Below are 24,471 nucleotides of genomic sequence, written 5' to 3' on the forward strand. Positions count from 1 at the left end.
CCTTGTAGTTATTATTCTACTAGCAACTTTGATTCCAGATCTGGACTCTAATTCAGATGTAAACCTATTTTCACAAATGGAAATAATTTTATAATCCCTAGCTAGAAAAGTAATGCTTAAAAGATAATATACACAAAGCACTACACTGGTTTTGGTCCATGATGATCAATGAACAGCTGACCTTTGATTTTTATCACAATTTTAAATATCATTCTATTCAAGGAAATATCTATTCAAAATAATACATATCAAGTAAAACTAGTAACAACTATATTTCAAGTATATGGCTTGAAAATAGCTTCCTTTATAGGACAGGGGACTTTAAATAGAGAATTATTAGCTCCAATTAAAATCCAATGAAGATCTTTGTAAAATCTGGGGAAATCTACTGAAGATTTCAATTAGACATTCAAAGAATCTTTTTTCCTGATTTCACACCTAACATTTCCCTGGCTCACCTGGATGAGGATTATTTCAAAACTACTCTACAAGCATTCCATTACTTTCTAACCTTGTCTACCCGAATAGGGAGCTACTTTTAAGTCTTAAAGCTGAGTAAGGATGAGAGCAGTCTGGAGCTCTCAATTCCCAAAGACAACAGTGATAGCTGGGGGTACTCAGGCTTCCACGGAAGTGTTAGTTGGGAGTACACAGGCTTCTATGGTCCTACAAGTAAGATGATAATCCCTGATGGTACTACTTACACACGAGGGGAGAGCAGCATTTCCAAGTCTAACTTACTGGCAACTGGAACATATCAATGACCATGTGTGACAGTCACCACTGTTCTAAAAACAATTAAGAATGCTGCACTTGCATTCTATAGGGCAACCTCACGGGATTCAATAAAGGAATACCAATTCTAAGTCAGACTAAATTGTTGCTAAAGGCAGCAACAGAATGTTCTAGATGTCTATAGAGAACACACTGTGTTTGGTCAAACCCAGATTTCTATATTCACAGGATACTTTAGAAATAATTTCTGTATTATTTCTTGGTCTGACACAACTCCAAAATAAAATACACACTATAATGTTCTCAGAATGGTTTCTTAGTTGAGAGATAATTCACAAAGTTGGTTTCATAAAAACAAGAACTACGTAAGAGGTTATCTAAGTAGGAGATATCCTTTAATGACACAGTACACCTGGCATCTTTATATATCTACTAAAGAGGTCAATTTTTATATTTAGCATGCCCTTGATAACTAAACATGTGGTACATGTTAAAAACTCCCAGTCTCTAAAATCCGCAGCCACTGTGGAGATGCCTCACTGACTCCTGAAAACATGCATGCCAAACAACATGTGCATTTGAACTTTTTTGAAAGCCTCTGGATCCAGTAAGAACGCCCTCTATATCACCACTCTGCATCTGCTTCCTATTCATTCCTCACCCTTCTTCCTGACACTCAACACAAGCTGACCCTTCTCACTTTAAAAATCTATTCCCTATCTCCATTCACTTACTTAAATAAACACATGAGCAGATCACAAGTTCACTGAGTAGTTTTTTCCTCAATATCTCAATTCAAAGCAAAGGAAATCCTTGCCCTTTATATCTCCTAAACAATCTTTCCTGACCCGGAAGTCTCCAGGGACTATAGTTTACAGAAATTAAAGTGACCATACAAGACAAAAAAACTAGAGAGGATCTAAAGATGAAGTCCTTAGTTCCTTTGAGTGTCGGCTCTTGGCAAATAAAGTATTTATCTGTATTATATACTCAGTGATCTAAGGTCTGCTCATTGTGTCTGAACATGAATCTACGCTGGTCCATAGTTCACTAGTATTCTACTAGATATTACAGAGAAATCTGGGGGGAAAATCAAACTGTTTAGCTTGATCTTAAGGGATTTAAGTAGTCAACTTTATTGTTACTAGTACAAAATTAAACAAACAAAAAAGTTATGTATTTACCTGGTAATTTCTGTCTGTGTGGCCCTGAGCATGTTTAAATGACAAGGGCTGACTATAGATAGATTACTGGGTTGCTAGCATTACTACACTCTACAGGTAGAGACACTGAGATAGAGGTTAAGTGGCTTCTACAAATTACCACTGAGTTATACTATGGGTTCAACTCTGTTGACATTTAGTCCCTTACATGCTGTATTAATATAGATCCCTTATTTAATTTCAAAAAAAATAAAAGTAGCTCACTATAATACTAAGAATGCGTAGATGGTGACTTTTTAATGGATAATTCCCTACAAATGAAAAGACCTGCTTTTAGGGGAGAGCAAGCATCTTTGAGAAACAGCAATGATTTATTTGCATTTGAAAAAGCATTTTAAATGTTAGAGGCAGGAAGGATTCTTCACTTCACCACACATGGGAATGCTAGCTCTTCTAAGAGAGACGTGGTTTACTAACAACAGGTCCTTCTGCAGTCTACCTGTGAGCTACCCTGAATAAGGGGCTAAACTTTTTTTTTTTTTTTTTGCCTTGGTATTTCCCTTCTTAAAATAGAAATAGAAAAATTTAATTCCTACCTGGCATAGATAACACAAGGAAGAATTTATTGTTTGTGGGCTGCTTTGAGATTCCAGAATGAAATACATAATCTGGTTGGTCTTCAACCCTAGAATAAAGGCACACTTTACTGAAAACAATTGCCTCAGCAGATGCCTCCAGAATATGATACTACACCATTATCAACAGAAACAAGTTTTAACTAAATTAGATCTGGCTCGAAATGAAGGGAAGAAAGGCTCCCAATTTTTTTATTAAGTTCTTTTGCCTAATTCAAAAGATTAATCTTTCTATTCTCCATTGTTCCTCCTCAGTGAGCAGTTATCTTATTCTTGTTAGCAGAAACAAACATTTATTAAGAGAACTCAAAATGATGTAACCAACAGTAACAGTGAGTATAAAGACCAAATCAATACATTTTATATAGTAATTTTTGTCAAACTTCATTTCAGATTTGTTCCTGGACAACTGTATTTACTGGAGCATTAACCTTTGCCAAATCTTAACTCTTTATAAACTCATAAAATGAACTGGTATACGTTGCTTAAAGATTCCATAAAGTGTACTGCCATTCTGATGAAACTGATTTCTCTGGAAGCTGCACTCGGGATACTGAGAGTATACAGAAAGCAGAAGAGTCAACAGCGTGTTACAACTCTTTAGGGATGTAATAAAAAGTAAAACAAATGGACTGAATGAAAAGACTCCATCCATACAAATAAGAAAAAGGGATTTTAATGGATGAAAAAAAAAAAAAAACCCACCCAGGATTAGAGAATAGAAATCGGTTCAGCATGGAGGTTTAGGGGCCACTGGACAGAGAGCAATGAATCAGGGTACCAAACAGGTAAGAGAGTGGGGGACTCTGAAAGCAAGGTGGAATACAGAATACTAGGGCAAAGGGATGCTTAAGCACAGCAACCAAACAAGCAAAAAGCCCAAAAAAAGAAAGAAATCCACCCTCCCACAAGTCAATAACTAACAAAAGAGCTAGGATGAAATACCAAAGGAAGAAAACAGTGTTAACTGAGAGGAAAACTGGTCAGCGATGGCCAAGAGGTCTCGACCGGGGGTGGGGTGGGGTGAGGGAACAGGCGAGGGAAGCAAATCGCGCAGAGCACGACCGACAACGAGGGACCACCGGGACCAAAGGGTCCACAGGCCAGGCGGCGAAGGGCGGGCTGGACCCCGGCCGCGACGTACGGGAAGGGCCGGCAGGGAGCACCGGGCTGCGCGCCGCGCCCCTCGCGTCCCCGCCGACCTTCAGCGGGCCCAGGACCCGGCTCCGACCGCCGGCAACCGGCTGAGGCCAGGGCGTGAGAGCCGGACCAGACGACGAGGCCGCTTCCCGTCCGGCCCCCGGGGGGTAAGAGGGACCCGGACCGGGTGGTCACCGGGTGGCGGGTCCGGCGTCGCGCGGGCGGTGAGGGGCTCTCACCTCTCAACCCGCGCGGCCTCGGCTGGCGCCTGGGCGATGGAGGCGTTCTGCGTCCAGCTGGAAGGCGGCCTTACCCAGGCCAGCACCATCCCGTCCCGGGTCCCCTCCACTCACATCGCCATCGCAGCCGCCGCGACCACCGACCGCACCAGCCAGGAGTCGGCTCGTCACCGGCGCCCGGCTCCCGGCCCAGCGCCGCCGGCGAGCATGCGCAGTGGCCTGGGTCCCGAAGGAGCGCAGCCAGCCAGCGATACCTGCGTTCAACAGGTCCCGGCCCGCGGCCCCGCCCCTGCCTGGCGCTCTCCCCTCCCCCTCCGGCTACGCCCCGCCCTCTCCGGCGCGAGGCCCCGCCCTCTTCGGGCTCCGTGCCCCGCCCCCCTCGGAGCCACCGCTGCCGGTGCCCGCGCCGGCGCCAACCGAGATTTCAAGATTTGGTCTCCTTTCCCGGCTCGCGCTCCCGAGTTCCCGCGAGAACGGGAGGCTTGCGTCAATTAGAAGCGCGAGCCGGGTCGGGGTGGGAGTTTGAGGGAGAGTGTGGAGCGCTGGTCAAGAGTTAAAGGGAGACGAGGCCGGAAAGGAGAGTTTGAGACTGTAGAGATTGCTCTTGGAGTCATTCTTTCCTTCACTTCTCCTGTCCTTGCAGCCCTCGCTGGAGCCGGCCCCTGCGCCTCTGTTAGGGCAATAGGCACGGAAGCTGCTGAGGGTCCCTGCTGCCCTTTCCGGCCTCATTTGTGGTTGTGGCGATGCTGACCCATTAGCTTCTTGACTGATGACATCTAAATAGAAGCCTCCGGATATGAAAACAGCCCTTCATTGATTAACTTCATCCCCTGTGTCCCACTGTCCCAGCAGAACATTTTATAGCCCGCTAAGGCTTCTGTGTGACGAAAGCAGGGTTGCAGAAAATTTCCTAAATGGATTGGAGGGACGGATAGTGGCGATGATTATATATAAAGTGAGTGGACGTGATGCCTCTGATCTAAAAATAGTTTAAAATGGCAAGTTTTGTGTACATTTTGCTACAGTAAAGATGAACGAAGCCTTTCTGCTCACTTGGCAGTACTGATGTTGCTCTACACATTAGGCCCTTTTTGAAATCGAGTGTTAAAATATGATTTACCCATTGGCTTTCCTTCATTTTTGAACAAATTTTAAACAGGATTGGAATGCCACAGTTGCCCTATGATAACCAGTCTGTTGACATTTGCATAAATGACTCTTGTCTTATAGAGACAAGAGTCATAGATATTAAATGGGTGCCCACAGTACACAGTATGAGTTTTGGAAGTTATATTTCTTTAACAACAAATATGAAACTGAAACGGAGGAAAGCAAAGTTTGAGTATAACACTTCCTTTCCAGGTACAACAGCTATAAGTCCAAAGGGGAAATAATATGCTTCCTAACCATGCTGTTATCTCATGACTTGGTGGCTGGCCATGGTCTTTTTGGAAAAAGCATGAAACAAGAGTAACCATGCTAATTCTCCATTTAGAAAGAAAGTGTCCGACTGTGTTTCGTGGTTCTCACCTGTAATCATTGCACGTGACAGGTGGAGGCCAGCCTAAGCTAGAGAGAGATATCCTGTCTCAATAAGTGAATGAACGAATTCCCTTCTTTTTTTTTTTTTTTTTTTAAGCTGATAATGTTATTTGCATCTGGTTGTTGTTTGGAGATAGAAGTGATAAGACTTTACTGCTTGATCTAAGTGGATGTATTAAAGGAGAAGATTGGAATCCCTGGAAAAGAAATGCAGGTTTACCGGGCAGTGGTTTCGCACACCTTTAATCCCAGCACTTGGGAGGCAGAGGCAGGCAGATCTCTGTGAATTCGAGGCCAGCCTGGTCTACAGCACAAGATCCAGAACAGGCACCAAAACAACGCAGAGAAACTCTGTCTCAAGGAAAAAAAGAAAAGAAAGAAAAAAAGAAATGCAGGTTTATAATGCATGTGCCATAGTCTCTTTAACAATACATTACCAAGGAAACCATGATACTGCATAACTGATTAAACTGCAAAGTAGTTTTTACTATACAGTGTGAAAAGGAGCAAACATTTACTTCTGGATTGCAACTCAGATTATTTGGGTTTTTCAAGTGACAAAGAATTTGCTTGGATCTGATCTGTCAGACAGGAGACATTCCTCCCACCACCCTACCTCTGAATCACTCCTGTAAAGTATAATTATCTAGTATCAAGTGACAGCCATGACGTGACTTCATGAATTATGCTCTTCTTTATATGCCCAAAGCTTACCATGGTTTCTTGTAATGCAATATTTATGCTAATTAACACTAGCTGTGTGATAGCAAACACTTCTGGGCAACTAGCTCATTCTTCTAATGACTCATGCCTTATCTCAAGGCCTCATCTTTTAGCCAATTCCAGCCACAAATGAATCTTCGGTTCCCATCAGACTGCTTTTCTTAGGTAGCCTGATGAATCTTCGTAGCTCAAACAGAATTCTGACCACTTCCCTTTCCCTTTGTGCAGAGACCTGTCTCTCACAATCTTGTAGGTTCTAGCAGTTTGCAGACTCACCAAGCCTAAAACCTCCCAGTCCTATTGGATACTGTCCTGGGTCTCCCATCTATTTCGTGTCCATATCCTGTTTCAGTTTCCAAGTACTTCTCTATTTCAAAACGGTTTTTAACTCCAAGGAAAAGTCTGACTTGGAAAAAAAGGAAGTCACTTCTAGTGAGACCAGAGAAAGTGATTTAAAGCAGAGTGTTAATGGAAATGAAGAAAATTTGTCAACTTTAAATTATTTGTTGCATGACAAGATTATTTGATAATATTGTCTAAAATAATCAGTCGTGCAACAAATAATTTAAGGTTATTATTTAAACATTCATTTACTATTAATTAAAATCTGCATAAAAGAAAAATATTACCTTTATCAAATAAAGCCATTGTTTTTATGTGTATCACTTTTCATATTTGCTTAACATCAAAATTGATGTTCTTGCCTTTTTCAATTATAGAATCTCTTAAAGTTGTTTTTACTCTTTTTCAGTTCATTAATTCATTACTTAATTTAAAATTTTAAATGTCTTCTGAACATCTGTGGCTTTGTAAATTTTTTAGAACTTACTGATTTGTAAGCTGAACGCAATAATTGGCTACTTCATGGTTATGTTGTAAAACTTATTCTTTTTCTTTTTTTATTTAATCTTATTTTTATGTGCATTTGTGTGAATGTGTCAGATCTCCTGGAACAGGAGTTACAGACAGTTGTGAGCTGCCATGTGGGTGCTGGGAATTGAACCTGGGTCCTCTGGAACAGCAGCCAGTGTTCTTGACCCCTGAGCCATCTCTCCAGCCCCAAGGAAAACTTACTCTTACAAAGACCTTTATACAAAAGAAAAGTTCCAAGCATCTAAATATTTCTGTCCCAAAATAGATTAATGGACTTCCTAGGCAATATCTATAATTAATGCTGGACATCCCTTAAAAATGTATACAGCTCTAAACAATGTCAATACAAAATACAAAATTAAACATTTAAAGATTCTTTTCAATAGGAAGGTTCTTTACAGTTCTAGTTTGTTTGTTTGTTTGTTTGTTTGTTTGTTTGTTGTGAAGCTGAGGATCGAACCCAGGGCCTTACGCTTGTTAGGCAAGCACTCTACCACAGAACTAAATCCCCAACCCCTTAATTTTTTTAAAGATTTATTTATTTATTATGTATACAGAAGAGGGTACCAGATCCCATTGCAGATGGTTGTGAGCCACCATGTGGGTGCTGGGAATTGAACTCAGGACCTCTGGAAGAGCATTCAGTGCTCTTAACCTCTGAGCCATCTCTCCAGTCCACAGTTCTAGATTTTTACATTGGAACCATCATTATAAACACAGTAGCCAGACAAGCCATAACAATAAAACTACATTTTTATACTCCAGCTATCATTGGGCTTGATTTCCTTTATTGTTAATTACAAATTTGCTTATGTTTCCTGTTTTTTGAAATGTCTTATGAGTTGCTGGATTTACCTTGGGTGCAGAGAAAGAAAACCATACAGTATCATGAAAAATGGGAATCTAATTTTTAATTTTTTTCCAGGCAGATACTAAGGAAACCCTGACCCTGCTTAGCTTCCAAGATCAAAGGAGGTTGATCAAGTTCAGTATGGCATGGCTGTTGACTAAAAATTCAGTTATATCTTGAAAGGCTGTTTAAATCACTTTTCTAATTAAAAGAAAAGCAATTTAAACTAATCTAGGTCAGCAGAAATTGTCAGCTTTTGGGTGACTGTATTTGTTGAAACATCTTGAACAAGAAGTTTGCCATATACTTGCTTCTGCAAACTTCTTGTTCAAGATGTTTCAACAAATACAGTCACCCAAAAGCCAACAATTTCTACTGACCTAGATTAGTTTAAATTGCTTTTTTTAAACATTATTTTTCCTCTTTATGGTTTTCAGCAACATCACCCACTACTTTGCCACTGAATCTTAATATTGCTTAGATTATGAGTTTTAGCTATGCTTTGATGGAATTCTTTATTTCTCATTGTTTTGAAACATTTGCTTTGAAAATTTTGTATCATTTTGTTTCAAAATTTGTAAATAACCAGTTTTGACATTTGTATGTTGTTTTATGTATGTACAAACCACACCAGTCATAAGTTTCCTGTGCAGGGTATTTGCTAGCAGTACTAATTTTCTTTTAAAAACAATACCATAGTGGGCTGGAGAGATGACTTGAGGTTTAAGAGCATTTGTTGCTCTTGGAGAGGACTGGGGTTCAGTTCCCGGCACCCACATGGGATCCCAGCAACACAACCATCCATCATTCCAGTTGCAGGGGATCCTGATACCCTCTTCTGACCTCTAAAGGAACCAGGCGTGTACTTGATTCCCATACACACATGTAGGCAAATACCCATACCCACAAAGTTAATAAATCTTAAAAGAATTACTGTATATGCAATATACTTGTCAGTAGTTTTGTCTCTTCCAGACAAACACAACGTAATTTAATAGTTCTTCAGAACAAATGACTCCATCTAAGTTTGCTTCAGCTGTGCAGCTCTGGAAGAATCACAACCTAAAAGCACAGCTGTAAAATGATAAAATATTGGCAACATATTGTGCTGTTGTGAGCATCATCATGCACCACAAAAAGCACACAAGTTGTCTTTGGCTTAGCACTTATCACATGGAAAGAATTCAATAGAAAATTAACTATCATGGGAGAGCAATTGAAGAAATACCATGATAGAGGGAGACATCATGGGGTAGGGAGAAATCAGGTGCTAGGGAAGTTCTCAGGAATCTGCAAGGATGACCCCAGCTTTGACTACTAGCAATAGTGGAGACAGTGCCTGAACTGGCCTACCCCAGTAATCAGATCAGTGAATACCCTAAATGTCATCATAGTGCCTTTAACCAGTAACTGATGGAAACAGATGCAGAGATCCATAGCCAAACACCAGGCCGAGCTCCAGGAGTCCAGTTAAAGAGAGAGAAGAGGGATTCGATGACCAAGGGCATCAAGATCATGATGGGGAAACCTACAGAGACAACCAAACCAAGCTAGTGGGAACTCATGAAATTTAGATCAACAGCTGTGGAGCCTGCAGGGGACTAGTCTAGGCCCTCTGCATAGTGAGATAGTTGTGTAGCTTGATCTGCTTAAGGGGCCCCTGGCAATAGGATCAGAATCCATCCCTGGTGCATGAGCGGGCTTTTTGGAGCCCACTACCTATGATGGGACATATTGCACAGCCTTGAGGCAGGGGAGGGGCTTGGACCTGCCTCAACTGAAAGTACCAGGTTCTGCTGACTCCTCATGGGAGGCCTTACCTTCTTGTAGGAGGGAATGGGGGGTGGGTTAGGAGGGGGAGGCTGGAGGGGCAGGAGGAGGGAAGAGGGAGATCTTTGAATGGTATGTAAAATGAATAAAATATTTTCTTAATTAGAAAAAAAGAAAATTAACTATCATTTGATTTCAGGAGGACTTTTTCCCTAAAATAAATTTCCTTATGTCTTACCTTTAGGATATTTATCTGTGTTTGTGTTTTTATAAGGTTAGCAGAGTTCTTACCTCTAAAGACTCTTATGGTTACTCCTGTGAAAAGTCGGAGCAGTGTGGGGTTGGAGGGAGGGGCTACGTAAGCTGCTGTCTCTCTCTCCCCAGCCCTTGATTCTTCTCTATATGCATGTTTGTTGGGAGAAGGGTGATGGAAATTCTGTCACTTGGCATGCTTGCAACACCAGCTGCTAGAAAGAAAACAAGCTGGTGAATCACGCGGTGTAGACAGGCGGCACATGGTCACGACTCCAATACCAGGAGAGGCGGAGCAGCTCACTTTGCAGTCCTGTTTCATTACAAACTGTCACTGTGGCTTTCTCTCTTCATACTCTCCAAGTCAGAAGGCGGCTTTGTGAATGATGGCCAGCCTTCCCAAGCTTCATCAAGATCGAGGCAGGCGAAGGTGACCTTTTGTAACAAGCAGGGCAGTGCCATACAAACGAGAAACACAAAAACAATTGTGTTGAAACAAACAATGCATCTTTCTGCGGGTTGGACCCTCGGAGGCCTTTGAAGTATGGAAACCTGAAGACAGATTTTTTTTTTTTTTTCCAGGATGTTCAGCCTTCAGTTGCAGCACCCAGGGCAGATTACTGGTTGCTAAAATATGAATATAAAAACACCTGACTCACCAAATTATTTCCTAGAATAGTGAGCTGGGTGGAGGTTCAGCAAGTTAATAACTAAACCCAACCCTCAAGTCTGTTGGCAAAGGGCATATTTAAGCTTAATGATGCTGTATCCACCCAGAAAGATAAACGAGGCTTTGATATCCTGTTCTGTCGACTGGGGAGAGGAAAATGACTCATTAGCCACCTGGGACACAGAATGAGTGGCCTGCCTTGGAGATACTTTGAAAGGTGAGTAGATGTGCTAAACCAATCTTCCAGAGATGGCTCTAAGTAAAGCCTGAGGCACATGATGATTCAGGAGATGAGACTGTCAAAAATTGTGCAAGAGAATCATAAAGTTGAGCAAGTTAACCTTTCCATTATGAATATGCAAACTAAGTGTTATGCTGGCTTGGAAAAAGAAAAACTAGTTGAGCAAGTCCACAGCCCTCGAAGGTTTTCTATTTGAATGTTATTATGCTAAGTCACCTCGGTATGTGAAGAGTCTGCCTCAATGTCTGGCCGGCACGTACCGGACACGTTTCTCCCTTTATCGCTTAACTTTGCCTGTTGTCTTACTCAGTTTTGAGTACTCTAAGGTGGCATTTGGATAGAATTTCATGCAAGCGCATAGTTCTGAGGGGTCACTGTGTCACATCTAACTCTCTGTGTTGGTTTTTACTATTAATAATTAACAAGTATGACAGCAAGTTTAGCCATCTGTATCAAATTTCTGCCATATGGTTCAGAATTATTTGGGGCATGGAGCTCTTTAGAGTAAATAGTCTTAGCTCACCTGGATATACATAGTCAGTGTAATTTTGCTAAGCAAAAGGCTATTTGTATGTAGACAGAATTCAAGTTTTTAAGATATTACTGGTAATCATATGTAGCTATAATACATACTTTTTAATATTAAACTGGCAGTGAGTCAAGTATCAAAAGCATCAAAACTGACATTTTTAAATGTGGAGCAGAAGTGGGATGTGCTGGCAGATGCCTGTCATCTCATCTAGCACTTTCAGCAAGAGGGTCAAGAAATCAAAGTCATCCTTGGTTAGATCGCTAGTTTGAGGCTAGTTTGGGATACATGACATCTATCTCAAAAGAAAATAAAGTGGACCGAATCTTTCTAGTCCTACTATTGAGAAAAATGATACGCTGATATTAATAAACTGGAATAAGCTCCCACCCCTTTTATAATAAATTTTCCCCAGTACAGAAGAAATAAGCCCATAAGTACTCTGAAAAGTAATTCTTTCTGAATCAGGGTAGCACCTACTCATACATAACATATGGATAACAAATGAACCATCTAGTATATGTAGGTGTCTCTTTTCCTGCTCCATCTACTCACATATTTCATGTTTACTCAAGCTAGGCATGAAATCCTTCAGAACTTCATTGAACTTAAGTGCATGAGATAACCGAATGCATTTGCTCCTGAATCCCCTCACTTCATGTTCTACTGAAGTAAGGGTCTTCATTTCTAGAATAGGCTAGAATCTTATAAAACTATGGTTGAGGCCTCTGAGGTTTTATTCAACTGAGTGTGCATGCCATTTTGATAGGTTCCATACTTAAACTTTTGAGCATCTAGTTTTCTATTTCACACACCACTGTGCGTCCCTCTCATCTAACAAACACCCTTTGGGGAAAGTTTAATCACAACAGATGTAACCCAGTAGTTGGGCCAGTCTAGTTACAGACAAGATGTAACTCGTACAGAGAAGTTCTGTTGTGCTGGACAGACTGTTTGCCAGCTGGGGGGAGGGGGTGGTGGGCACGTCTGTCTCTTTCTTCGGTTCCCCTACAGTAGGTTTCCTATGCATGCCTGTAGTCGGCCCCATAATGCAGGACCTCCAGAAGCTGTGGTTGGCACCAGGTTCTTTGTAAGAAAGAGATGCAGGGCATCTGGCAAGGTACAGGGTATAGGATAACTTACGGTGAAGGGATGCTTCCTACAGAGAGGAAAAGGATAATCTGAAAATTCAAGGGCGTAGGAACCTTATTTTCTTATGCAGTGGCCGTGTGCTTGTGTGTGGGTGCGTGTGTGAATGTCTACACAGGAAGGAACTGCATTGTGAAATAACCCCACGTGCTGCCTGTCATTCTGTGAAAGACAACAATGACAAAAAAGACTATGTTAAATAATGTCATAACAGGAAACAACACAATGGAAGCTAGAGAATTATGATGTGGAAAAAACATCTAAGAACTTAGAACAAAAGAGGCTAAAATGGACTAAAATCATATGTAATTGAAACTGGGAATATGAAGAGAGTTTTAGGCATTAAGGTAATAAAAGATTCAAGCACTTGCCAGATTTTCAAAAACATCTATAGATTTTTAGTATTTTCATCTATATATTATAGTTATATTGCAACTCTTTTTTGTTTTCTTTTGTTTGTTTGTTTTGAGACATGGTCTTTCTGTGTAACCTTGGCTGCTTGGAATTCACTATGTAGACCAGGCATGCCTCAAATTCTGAGAAACTCATCTGCCTCTGCCTCTTGAGTGCTGGGATTAAAAGCATGTACCACCCCATGCTCAGCTGTATTGAAACTTTCTTCAAGTCAAATAATAGCAGCAAGGAACTGAAAAATTTGGTGGCACAGGTTTCAGAGATTTCAGAGTGTTACTAGCTTAAAACAGTTGAAAGAGTGCAGAGGAATGGTACCACAGGGTGAAGGGTATGTGTGTCATGTTTTACTTTAGTCACATCAGGAAAGGACTTTACTGCTATTAAGACCTAGAGATGCCATACACATGGTGAGGTATCAGAGAGGTGTTGATTTATTTTGGAATAATATTTAGTAGGAACACTTCAGAAAATCATCTGTACCTACATCTAACCTAGGTGTATACAGGAAGAGGCTACTGGAGCCACGACTTGTCACACAAGGTGAGCCATGGCAGAAAGTGTAAAGGAAGAAGGTTCTTTGCCACAGTATCTAATTTCTTATAACCGTTTCCCATGACCTGCATGGGCTATATTTCCCTTTTTTGCTTTAGGCACAAAACACCTCTGTTGTCTTATCATGAGCTTCTTCCTTCTTTCCTTTTTTCCTTCTTTCCTTCTTTCCTTCTTTCCTTCCTTCCTTCCTTCCTTCCTTCCTTCCTTCCTTCTGTTTTTCTTTTTAGTAGTTGCAGAAAGGTTCTTACTGGGATGGGGAAACACATGCTGCAGACACACAGAGAAAAAGGTGCTCTGCAAAGCAGAGGGGGGGCTCTGGAAGCTGAGAACTCCAGTCTCCTCTTGAAAACGGTGGGGAGGGGGGTGTTAGGCCTCTGAGGAGCTTCCCTTCCCTACTGTTAGAAGACAGATAGGATGGTTGACTAGCCCACAGCTGTTGAGTGACACATCCTGATCAGGCCTTCAATTTGTTGAGTCAGTCCATTAGCAGGGTGTCATCCAGTGGGTGACAATATCCCATAAGGCCTTTGGTTTCAAGCTGCCATGCTTTGTCTCAAATCAGGAGGTTGAGGAAGTAGCCAACCATCTTGGAAATTTGTCATCTTTATTACCTGGCCATGGCCCCTCCCCCTATCTTTCTGCCTACCAGGGAGTGTTAGATTAATAAAGAGGCAAGTATAGAGAGACAGAAAGCAGGCTGAAAGAGAGGCTTCCTCTGACCTTAGTAGGGACAATGTCTCTTTGTGATGATAGGCATCTTGTCACCTACCTGTGTTGAAGGCCAAAATGCCTACAGGGGAAGATGGAACACTGCCTCTTGTGGGGATGGAAATGGGTGAGAAATGACTTCATCCACAAGGGAAGCTGGGGAGTGCAGTCCTTCAGCAGGAAATCATTAGGGAGTCTAACTCCTGGTCTCTCTCAGAGGTCACCCTAACTGCTGGAAGGGGACTTGGGGGTGACAACAGCTCTTAGCTGCTTTGAGCTGACAGAAGGTGGATGATAAAGGTGCAGCAGCCTCAAATGATCGTCTACCTAGGGGCCAAGATAAAACTCAACCAATGGTGATCCAGAGCATAAGACAGCCATCTGGGGATGGTGTGCATCTTTGGAGCTTGTCATACTAGTGGAGTGGCTTCACATAAAAAGTGAGATGGTTAGTAGTCCTATAACTGAGAGCATAGTTAGAAAAATAGTTGGGAAAGTTTTGTACTTACTAGAGGAAGAGAATGGGCAAGAAAACCAAAGAATCCTTTGCAGGTTTTGTCATAGACATCAACGAGATTAATGATTTTACCATTGACAACCATAAGATGTACACCACGGAGTGTGCGCTTGTTTGGTTCAAGAGTGTTCATTCAAAAAGCCTTTCATCCATCAGTTTAAGTTGAGAAGTTGGACATTGAGTTTGTTTTTTGTTTTTTGTTTTTTTAACTGTAACCTCATGGGAACATTACAAGACAAGATTAATGAGGAAAATTCCTCACCATCATGGTTAAGATTTGTTTAATAAAGTGAGGCATAATTTTATACCTGGCTGGACCATGTACCAGAAACTTTCTTATCAGAATCCTGTTGAAGGCCTATTGGCAGGGCCTTACCAGCAAGAGATGCCTCTGTCTATGCGCCAGCTGTAATGTCCAGTAGAGGACAATATCCAAACCTGAATGAAACCCAGGTTCCATTTGTTGATGTCACTACTAGACATCAGCATCTGTAAGTCTGACAACTTGGTTTCTTGCAGCCTCATTTAAGCAGGAAACATGATGGTTAGGACAGAGACTAGAGAATCATTAGTGGGAAACAGTTGTCCAAATAGTATCTCATATGGTGATATGTATAACATGTGAGGATTTTAAAGAGACACACATATTGGTTATTTTAACCCTGGTTATACTTTCCTTCTGGGTGTTTAAGACCATGAAGGTGGCTAAAATAAATTACTTTTCTTTTTTTGTCAAGGCCAGTTGACGATCTGGTCCTTAGGGCTTATTTGGGTTTAGGAAGAACTCCTGACTCTGCTAGTTTCTCTTTGTCAGTTAATCCGACTGTGTGAGGCTAAGTCAAAGGCCGTGTTTGACCATTGCTTGATTTGGAAGTGTGGAGGTATTTTCTTCTTGCTGACCCTCTTCTTTGCAGGCTGGAAACTAATTAGAGTCACAGCTCCATGGTGTCCCTGAATAAGAGAACAAGTGACTTTCCATAGTTACAGGACATTTAGAGATACCCCACGATTCCCTGGGACTTACTTGACCTTGGATGAGAAAGAAGAAAGCATTTTCCCTATTAATTCCTCTGTCTATATCAGTTTAGTCCTCCAAATATAGTTACTGAATACTCAGAGGGTCAATTGCACCAGTTTGTTATTTTTAATTAATCTGTAATGTTTAGGTGAAGCTTGAGCAAAAATTAAGCACTTTTAAAATATAAATCTTGATTAGACACACAAAGCCTGCTAGAATCCATTAGCTAGAGTCTGTTGGTTCATCCTGTAGTATGGATTTTAGGGGACTGTCTGTCTCATTTACAGAACACCTCTTAAGTGTAGGATGGCATTATAGTTAAAGGGTTCTCCCTGGGGGCCATTTTTAATTATTTCTTAGAGGATATTTAGACAATGCATGAATTGTTAGATAGGCTAAGACTGAGGGTCTAATTTGTTCCAATTGTCCAGGAGGCAAGCTGGTAAGGAACTTGAAGGAATGTTGGAGGGGTTTTCCCCATCTGTAAAGTGAAAACAAGATTAGGAGAGACCAATAGAGGTTCTGTTAATCCCAAAGATGGGAGGAGAAAGACCACCGACCCAAATCATTGTGGCCAAATTAATTAAAGCAAGCATTTTTATTCATGTACATGGGTTGCCTTCTTCTGTGGGATGGTCTGTATGTCAAATGTGTTGCTCTGATTGGTTAATAAATAAAACACTGATTGGCCAGTAGCCAGGCAAGAAGTATAGGCAGGACAAGCAGAGAAGAGAATTGGGGGAAGTGGAAGGCTGAGGCAAGGAGACACTGCCAGCCATCGCCATGACAAGGAAGATGTAAGGTACCAGTAAGCAATGAGCCATGTGGCAACTTATAGATTAATAGAAATGCGTTAATTTTTTTTTTTTTTTTTTGAGCTGAGGATCAAACCCAGGGCCTTGCGCTTGCTAGGCAAGTGCTTTATCACTGAGCTAAATCCCCAACCCCCAGAAATGGGTTAATTTAAGATATAAGAACACTTAGCAAGAAGCCTGCCATGGCCTTACAGTTTATAAGTAATATATCTCTGTGTGATTATTTTATAAGTGGGCTGTCAGACTGCCGGGGCTTGGCGGGAGCAGGAGAGAAAACTCTAGCTACAGCCTTCCCCTAAGGCAGGGTTCCAGAGGTCATCACTGAATGTGAGGAAGACAAAGCTTTTGTAGCTCAGGGATTGGAAGTCTCCAAAGGGGGATTTGGCAGGCAAAATAGTCGGGGTTACAGGAGCATAACAAATCAATCCTGTGTGGGCTCCTGAAATATAGACATGGTTGCCAGGTGGGCATAACAAGGTAGTCATCGGTGCTCGTATAACCTTTTGAAATAAAGGGAGGGTTTCAGATGGTTATAAACAACTTTTTGAAACAAAAACCATGACTGCCATTCCTGGAGTGGACAGTACAGAACCATCTATAGTTAAGGTGGGGCACAGCCCAATCCTTGAGAAACAGAATTTTAATTATAACAGGAATGAGCCTGATTTGTCTTTACTGTAAGGTAGCTTTCACTCCTGAGATGGAGACAGGCCGGTTCTTCAGTTCTTCTAACCCTTTTTGAGTCTCTGACTCCAACATCAGGAGAGGGTGACTCCTAGCCAATCAAAAGGGTGGTTCAAGTAACTAGCCTGGTTTCCAGGGTGGGACTGATTCTAGCTTACCACACCTGCAGCCTTTGTCCCCAGCAGTTTTCACTTCTACCCCATGCATCATTATTACAAGAGAGAGGCGAGCTCCTTCCAAACCTTCGCCACAGGAGGCACTGAGGAGGAGAGCATGCTAGTTGAATCCTAACCTTCCCCTTTAGGACTGATCAAAGTCAGGGATGACATGGACTCTGAGAGAGAAAGCCTTTTTTCCATTTCCAGAATCTACACAATGGCCCAGTTCTTTGTAATACAGACTTAAGCAACCTCTAGCTTCTGCCCAACGGACTTGGAACCTTTTTGCACCTCAAATAGCAGCCTAAACAAAAGGATCAGTTTTGGCCTTAGAGTCCCCCTGATCTCATGTCTGTCCTTTGTCTTAATTGGTTTTTTTTTTGAATACTACTTAAATTAGGAGAGTACATATGTAAATTGGGTTTAAATCTCTGTAATCTAGGATAGTAACCAGAAAGCAAAGCAGAACAAAACATTTAAAAGAACTTACGTGGCAAGCAAATTAGGTTTGGCTGTTGTTGATTAAATCCTTGTTACTGTAACCTAAAGTCTCAAAACGAAAGCTTGAATGAGAAAAATAAATAAAAAGGAAACTGCTCCTAGGTATGGTAGAGGAGAAAGTTTATTATAAATAAGTGGGAGAATATAGCCAGAGCCAGAGACATCTGGGAAAGGCCAGAGTGGACATGTGTTTGTAGAATATTATTTTAAGATGTGTTACATTTATTGATACTGTAGAACATTTGTTTAATGATGCAAAGATGTGTTGCATTCTTTTATGTTACATTTGTGTAACTCTGTGAAGCTGTGTTACTGTGCCTGTCTAAAACACTTGATGGTCTAATAAAGAGCTGAACAGCCAATAATGAGGCAGGAGAATGGATTGGAGGGGCTTGCTGGCAGAGAGAATAAGTAGAAGAAGCAAGAGGGATCAAGGAGCAAAAAAAGAAGGGGCCAGCCACCTAGCTACACTGCAAATATTTAAAGTAAGAAAAGCTGGCTAGAAACAAGCCAAGCTAAGGCCAGGCATTCATTAAATTGCAATAAGCCTCTGTGTATGATTTATTTGGGAGCTGGGTAGTAGGCCCCGCAAAGAGTGAAGAGTAAAAAACATCCAACAACAGCCATGGACATGACCCTGACTGAGCTGGGCTGTGTGGGGAGAGGTGGAGAGGGAAGGAGAGGGGAGAGAATGGGACCAGGGGCAGCAGCCAAGAGAACAACGGAACAAAAAAGGGCGGGTAACAGGAATATCTGGATTATATAGGGAGAAGCCTCTTGGGGAAGGGCAGCCCAGCCCCTGGGCTGGAGAGGTCAGGGTAGAGGGAAGGGTATGCCATTCATTTCCTGTGTCAGGTAAGGATGCTAGGAGAACCTTGAGACCAGGTCTGCTTTGATATGTTAAATAGGCCCCTCAGCTGCCATGTGTCCTGGGTTTGAAACTTAACAAAAAAAAAAAAAAAAGCAGAACATTAAGCGAAATAAAACAAACCATCTGGGAGGCATAGTGGCTGTCTTGTTAGTCTAATAAAGAGATGCAGTGTTAACCAGAAGGCTCAGGAGGACCAGGAAGTCCTATGGGTGTTGCCATACTTGGTTTATGTTATATGGTTACATTAACCAAAATGGTGGTGAAGTCACATGGCTGCTTCCACGTTGATGAGGTCACCAGCCAAGATGACCACCAGCCACAGGAACCTAGCGTCCTGCTAAGGGGAGCCCATCTTCCATCAGGTTTAAGCCACTGTGGTAGCCACATATCTCACAGATTAAACGTGTACCTTTACAAAAAAACAGATCCTTTAGCTGTTAAGAAGAAAGAGGAAGCCGTTTTCTACAGCCCCAGCAGGTAGGCCTCAATTAGCAAAATAAACAGAGGAAGGAATTTCACAGTCTCAGCTCAGAGTAGCTATCATCAGTTTGAGGTCTCTCTCAGATAGCTTCTAGAGAGGGAGAGAGAAGAAATTTAACCATTGTCTAATTTTCATTTAAAACAGTCGTTGGCCCTCTAAGTGTTGCTGAAGGGACAGGCTATGAGATCCAGGAACTTTGAAAAGTCCCACAGTCGTTGGCCTGTAGCACTGTGGCTGAAGAGACAGAATAGGAGATCCAGGAACTTTGAAAAGTCCCAAAGATACAGGCACCATTTACCACGAGGTTGAGGCTAATGTTCTAAATTTCCCTAAAAATGTTGCCCTTTTAGGTACCCTCACCAGGGTTCACCCTAACCACTGAGCTAGCATCATCAGGCCTTAGGTTAACGGTACAGTTTGAGTACCTGTTTACAGAGCTCTAGTCACCAAGCATTTTCACTGGCCTTTTAGGGGGTACAGATATTAGAATTAGGAAGTCTGAGTGGTTCTTTGTTTGATAGAAGAAAATAAAATATTCAGCCCCATGCCAGGATGAGGGAAAGGTGCCAGCAGTTTAGAGGACACACTTTCTGGCCTGATTTCTTACTTTGAGGAGTTGGTGGTCCTCAAAAAGAAATCCCAAGATGAGGTCCGAAAAAATTACCATCTTCTGCAGAAATCTGGAGACAAACCTCTAAAATGATATACTCTAGGTGTCTGGAGTGGGTTCATTCTCTCTGCCAGTTAACGGATTAAAAGACAGGAAAACTCTGAAGCCCAACAGGTAGCAGCAGAGAAATCTCAAACACTACAGACAGAATCAGCAACGAAGAAGGTATTTGGTGCAGGGTGAGGAAACACATTCATGTGCAGACGCAGAGAGAAAGACTCAGAAGGGAAAAATCCCCATGAACTCTTTCTTAAGTGGCCTTTGACTTTTTAAAAATTGACTTTTTTTTTTTTTTTAAAGAAGATTATCAAAGGAAGAGGCAGGTAGAAAAGATTTTAAGAATGCACTGCTCAAAACAAACTTTTCCTATTTTGTAGCTTTTGTGGGCGGTCCCCAAAACAGCTTGACCACACAGCTGCCATGACAGGCTTAGAGGCCCAGACACAGCTTCTGACAGGCAACACCAGGACTTGGGGCCTGCATCTAAGAGGAAATACCTGATATTTCAAACATCCCCTATACCCCTAGACAAATGTCAACCAATCAGGGTCCTGAACTCTGGAAATCCCTTCACCCCAACTTCTGTTAGGATACAAACAAACAAACAAACAAAAACCATACGCTACTCTGCTGCATCAGACAGAATCTCCAAGCTCTTGAACTTGAAAAGAAAAACTCTTTCTTTTACATAGAGATTCAGTCTCTATGGTGGTCTTTTGGGGGTCCCCACAATTTGGGCATTACACTTTGTCTGGCAGCAGACCTGGTGATCACTGCTTGTTCCTATTACCCTTCCATGATCAATGAGAGAGAGAGAGCCCCATGGCAGCATTTTGTAGACTTCTTATTTAGGATTTGTTTATTGTGAAGAATTTGTCCTCACAATTTCATTTATAAATTTCACTATTTTAACGTTAATTCTTGTCGTTTTCTTTTTCTCCATCCCCCCTTGCTTTGTTACTCCAGTTTCATGGTCTTGTGCCCCCACTCCCCACCCCACCCCCCATTCATTAAGCAATTCTTGAAAATTTATAAAACTATCATTGTGCTGGACATTGAACCCAGGGCCTTATGATGCTAGGCAAGCCCTCCACAACTGAGCAACAAACCCCTCCATGTTCAAGGAAGTTTTACTCTTAAACCTGCAGTGTTTTATGAATAACCATCCAAATATCTAATAAACTGTGTTTTCTAAATGATCCCTGAAGAGATTACTTATCTATATTATACAGCCAAGTGTTTATTGTCAAGGTTGAAAAAAAACTGTATTTCTTTGTATAAAGTACTCCAGGAAGCCTGAGAATGTCCTTTATGTTAGTAGTGACGCATACAATCGCTTTAGGCCACAGTCCTGAGCATGATAAAGTCTTGCAGGCTTTTGTACTATGCGTGAAAGCTCAGGTGTTAGACAGATGTTTCTTGGATTCAGCCTGGTACTTTATATAGCCTGTTATGTAATTGGTTATCTAATCTTTTAGAGTAGCCAAAAGAAAGGTTGTTAAAACAATGATCTTTTGACCTTGCTTTCTTTTTCCAATAACAAACTTACAGGTTAATCGGCATATCCAAGGCTTCCTTCTCATTAACTGTTTTTAAATTCTAGGAAATGTCACTCAGTGGGTGCTGGGTGAGACTTTATTTCAGGATTAAACTCCTTCTTTTCCTCCTTCTGAGACTCTTCTTTTTAAGGATATTTTCTGAGAGTGTCTCACATGAGAGCTGTATTCACATCTTTTCACACTTTGCTCTCCTCTCTCCAATTCGCCCCTCCCCAACTCTCAAATTCATGCCCTCTTCTTTAACCATCATTACATACACACACACACACACACACACACACACACACACACACACACGTATGCAACTAACTAACTACCTACCTACCTACCTAACTGACTAACTGCAGTGTCCAGTTGGTTGCCACTATGTGTGTGTTTAGAGTTGTTTGGGATTGGATAATTTGTAGGGAGCTCATCCCTATAGGAGACTGTCCTTCTCTCAGCACCTATTAATTGCCTGGAGCTCTTTATCTATGGGTGGGCCTTGTAAGGTTTCTGTCTTCAACAGTGGCATGTCTACTGGCGCTGTGATTGTGTAGGCCTCACTTAAGCAACTATATTATTGAGATTTCATGGGTTCAGCTTCCATGTCATAGAAGACACTATCTTGCTGGAGATGTCCTGGTCTTCTGGCTCTTGCAATATTTCTGCTCTCTTTTGCTCAATAGGCTTTGAGCTGTAGAGGTAGGAGCTGTGCTGTAAAGGTATCAGAGTTGTACAGACCATAGTTAGCTGTTCCCTGCAATTGGACCAGTTGTGGATTTCGTCATGGTCTCTGTTACAAAAAAGGTTTTTTTTTTTTTTTTTTTTTTTTTTTTTTTTTTTTTAGTGAGGATTGAAAGGCACACTTACCTGTGGATATAGGGATTAGTTATTTAGAAGGCGAAGGCAGCTAGAAATTATACTGGTTTAGGAAAACAGGAACCGTATGTAGGTTATCATGTAGGTCTATAATATTACCAGCCAAAGGGAGTTAGCTAGGTTTACTCAATTCCCTTCTATTGAGTGCCCTTAAGTCCAATTGGACAGCTAATGGTTACTTCTAAGATATGAATGCCACTGTTGTATCCTTGGGGATATTTTGCCATGCTAGTCTTTGTTGTGGTCGGTAAGCTTTACAGCTGGGTAGGACTGTTGATTGCTCTTCTTCCTTGGCATCTGGTATAGCATCTTTGGATATTATGAGAACTATTCTTCAGGGAGAATGAGGTAAGATTCAGCTCTATTCCTCCAAGTCCTGTGTTTGAAGAGTGGTGTCTTTAGCAATAGGTCCATACCTTCAAATTCTGGGAAGCAACCAAGGGAAATGGAAATAGTATGTATTATTGGGTTGGAGGGGGGGTTTTCCTTCTTTATTCTCTTAAACCAATAACTTGAAAGGAGATTTCCTATGTCTGGCATTGGGGTTTTGTTAGCTAATCTATGGCTCTTGTGGGGATCGTTATCACCTCAAATGACATAATTTTATTCTCTCCCTCTCTCTATATATATCTAGCTATATAACTTTATTCTTTCTCTATATATATAAAATAGTGGTAGTTTGAATGTAATTGGCCCCCATAATCTTATAGGGAGTGGCACTATTAGGAGTTCTGGCTTTGTTGAAGTAGATATGGCCTTGTTGGAGGAAGTGTGTCACTGTGGGGGTGGGCTTTGAGGTTTCCTATGCTCAAGATAACCCAGTGTTTCAGTCAATTCCTGTTGCCTGCAAGATACAGGACTCTTAGCTACTACTCCAGCACCACATCTGCTGGCATGCCACTGTGCCCCCCTGCCATGATAATAATGGACTAAACCTCTGAAACTATAAGCAAGGCACCCCAATTAAATATTCTCTTTATAAGACTTGCTGTGGTCATGGTGTCTCTTCACAGCAATAGAAACCCTAAGATGGTACATGTATTACACATATTTTATATATTAAATATATATACTACAGATTTTAAGTAAACAGGTAAATATCTTTCCCTATGAATTTTTGAAATTCTTTATGTGATTTATCCCTCCTTCCTCCCCTTCCCAGTTATTTCCCCCAGCCCATTTCCCCATCATAGCTTTTCTGTCCTAGCATCCCTTTCTGGAGCTCCACCCACTCCCACCCTGGTTACTTTTTACTCTCCTGGCTTTTGCAGAGACTCCTGCTCACCTAAAGTTCACATCTAGGATCTACAAATAAGAAAGACCATGCAGCATTTGTCTTTCTGGGACCTGGGATCGTCAAAGCAGTTCTATGGAGAAATAACAACGGTTTAGACATTGCCATAACAAAATTTAAACTATAGTACAGGGCTATCATAATAAAAAATAGCAGGAGGCTGACACTTATACCAGACCTCTACATCAGTGGAACAAGAGTTTGTCTGACTACAGCCACCTGACATGTGATAAAGATGGCAAAAAGACCCATGGGAGAAAAGACAGATCTTCAGTGGACGGCGCAGGGACAGCTGGGTATCCATATATAAAAGAATGACATTAGACCTCTGTCTGTCCCTCTGCAGCAAATCAACTATGAATAGATCGAAACCTCAATGTCTGTCCCTCTGCAGAAAAGTCAATTGTGAATAGATTGAAAACCTCAATAATGTGAAACCTGAAATAATGCTAAAACAGTCAGAATGAACATAGGCATCACCCTACAAGATGTTTGCATTTCATTTGATTGGATTGTTTGGTTTTTTGTTGCTTAGGTTTTTTTTTTTTTTTTTTAGTTCTTTGTATATTCTACATATTTATCCTCTGTCAGATCCCATTTTGTAGACTTCCTCTTCACTCCATTGTTTCCTTTGCTGTTCAGAATCTTTAATTTTTAAATATTTAATATCTCTCTCTGTGTGCTCACATGTGCGTGCGTGCGTGCGTGCGTGCGTGTGTGTGTGCGTGTGTGTGTGTGTGTGTGTGTGTGCGTGCGTGCGTGCGTGCGTGCGTGCGTGTGTGTGTGTGTGTGTGTGTGTGTGTGTGTAGGACAGAGGACAGTTTACAGAGCTGCTTCTCTTCCACTGTTTGGATTCT

General features: G+C 41.5%; 2 protein-coding genes across 9 annotated transcripts in view; one reads left to right on the forward strand and one right to left on the reverse strand.

The window, feature by feature from the left end:
• Fam135a (family with sequence similarity 135 member A) overlaps positions 1-4,195 on the reverse strand; it is a 78,530-nt gene extending 74,335 nt beyond the window's left edge. For 5 of the 8 annotated variants that reach the window (XM_036167108.1, XM_036167105.1, XM_036167104.1 and 2 more), the window contains exon 1: positions 3,913-4,195. The gene's annotated coding sequence lies outside the window, so the exon portion shown is untranslated. Of the gene's footprint in view, positions 1-2,494; positions 2,584-3,912 lie in introns of all 8 variants that reach the window. The other 3 variants (XM_036167106.1, XM_036167102.1, XM_036167103.1) reach the window with 2 other exon arrangements.
• A 6,057-nt stretch (positions 4,196-10,252) lies between these two features.
• The window catches only part of Col9a1 (collagen type IX alpha 1 chain), a 160,452-nt gene continuing 146,233 nt past the window's right edge, over positions 10,253-24,471 (forward strand). Inside the window, exon 1 of the mRNA XM_036168501.1 lies at positions 10,253-10,809. Coding sequence (XP_036024394.1) covers positions 10,778-10,809 — 32 coding nt within the window. The 5' untranslated portion in view covers positions 10,253-10,777. The remainder of the gene's footprint in view (positions 10,810-24,471) is intronic.

The sequence above is a fragment of the Onychomys torridus genome, chromosome 18 (genome assembly GCF_903995425.1).
Source record: "Onychomys torridus chromosome 18, mOncTor1.1, whole genome shotgun sequence".
Taxonomy (NCBI): Eukaryota; Metazoa; Chordata; class Mammalia; order Rodentia; family Cricetidae; genus Onychomys; species Onychomys torridus.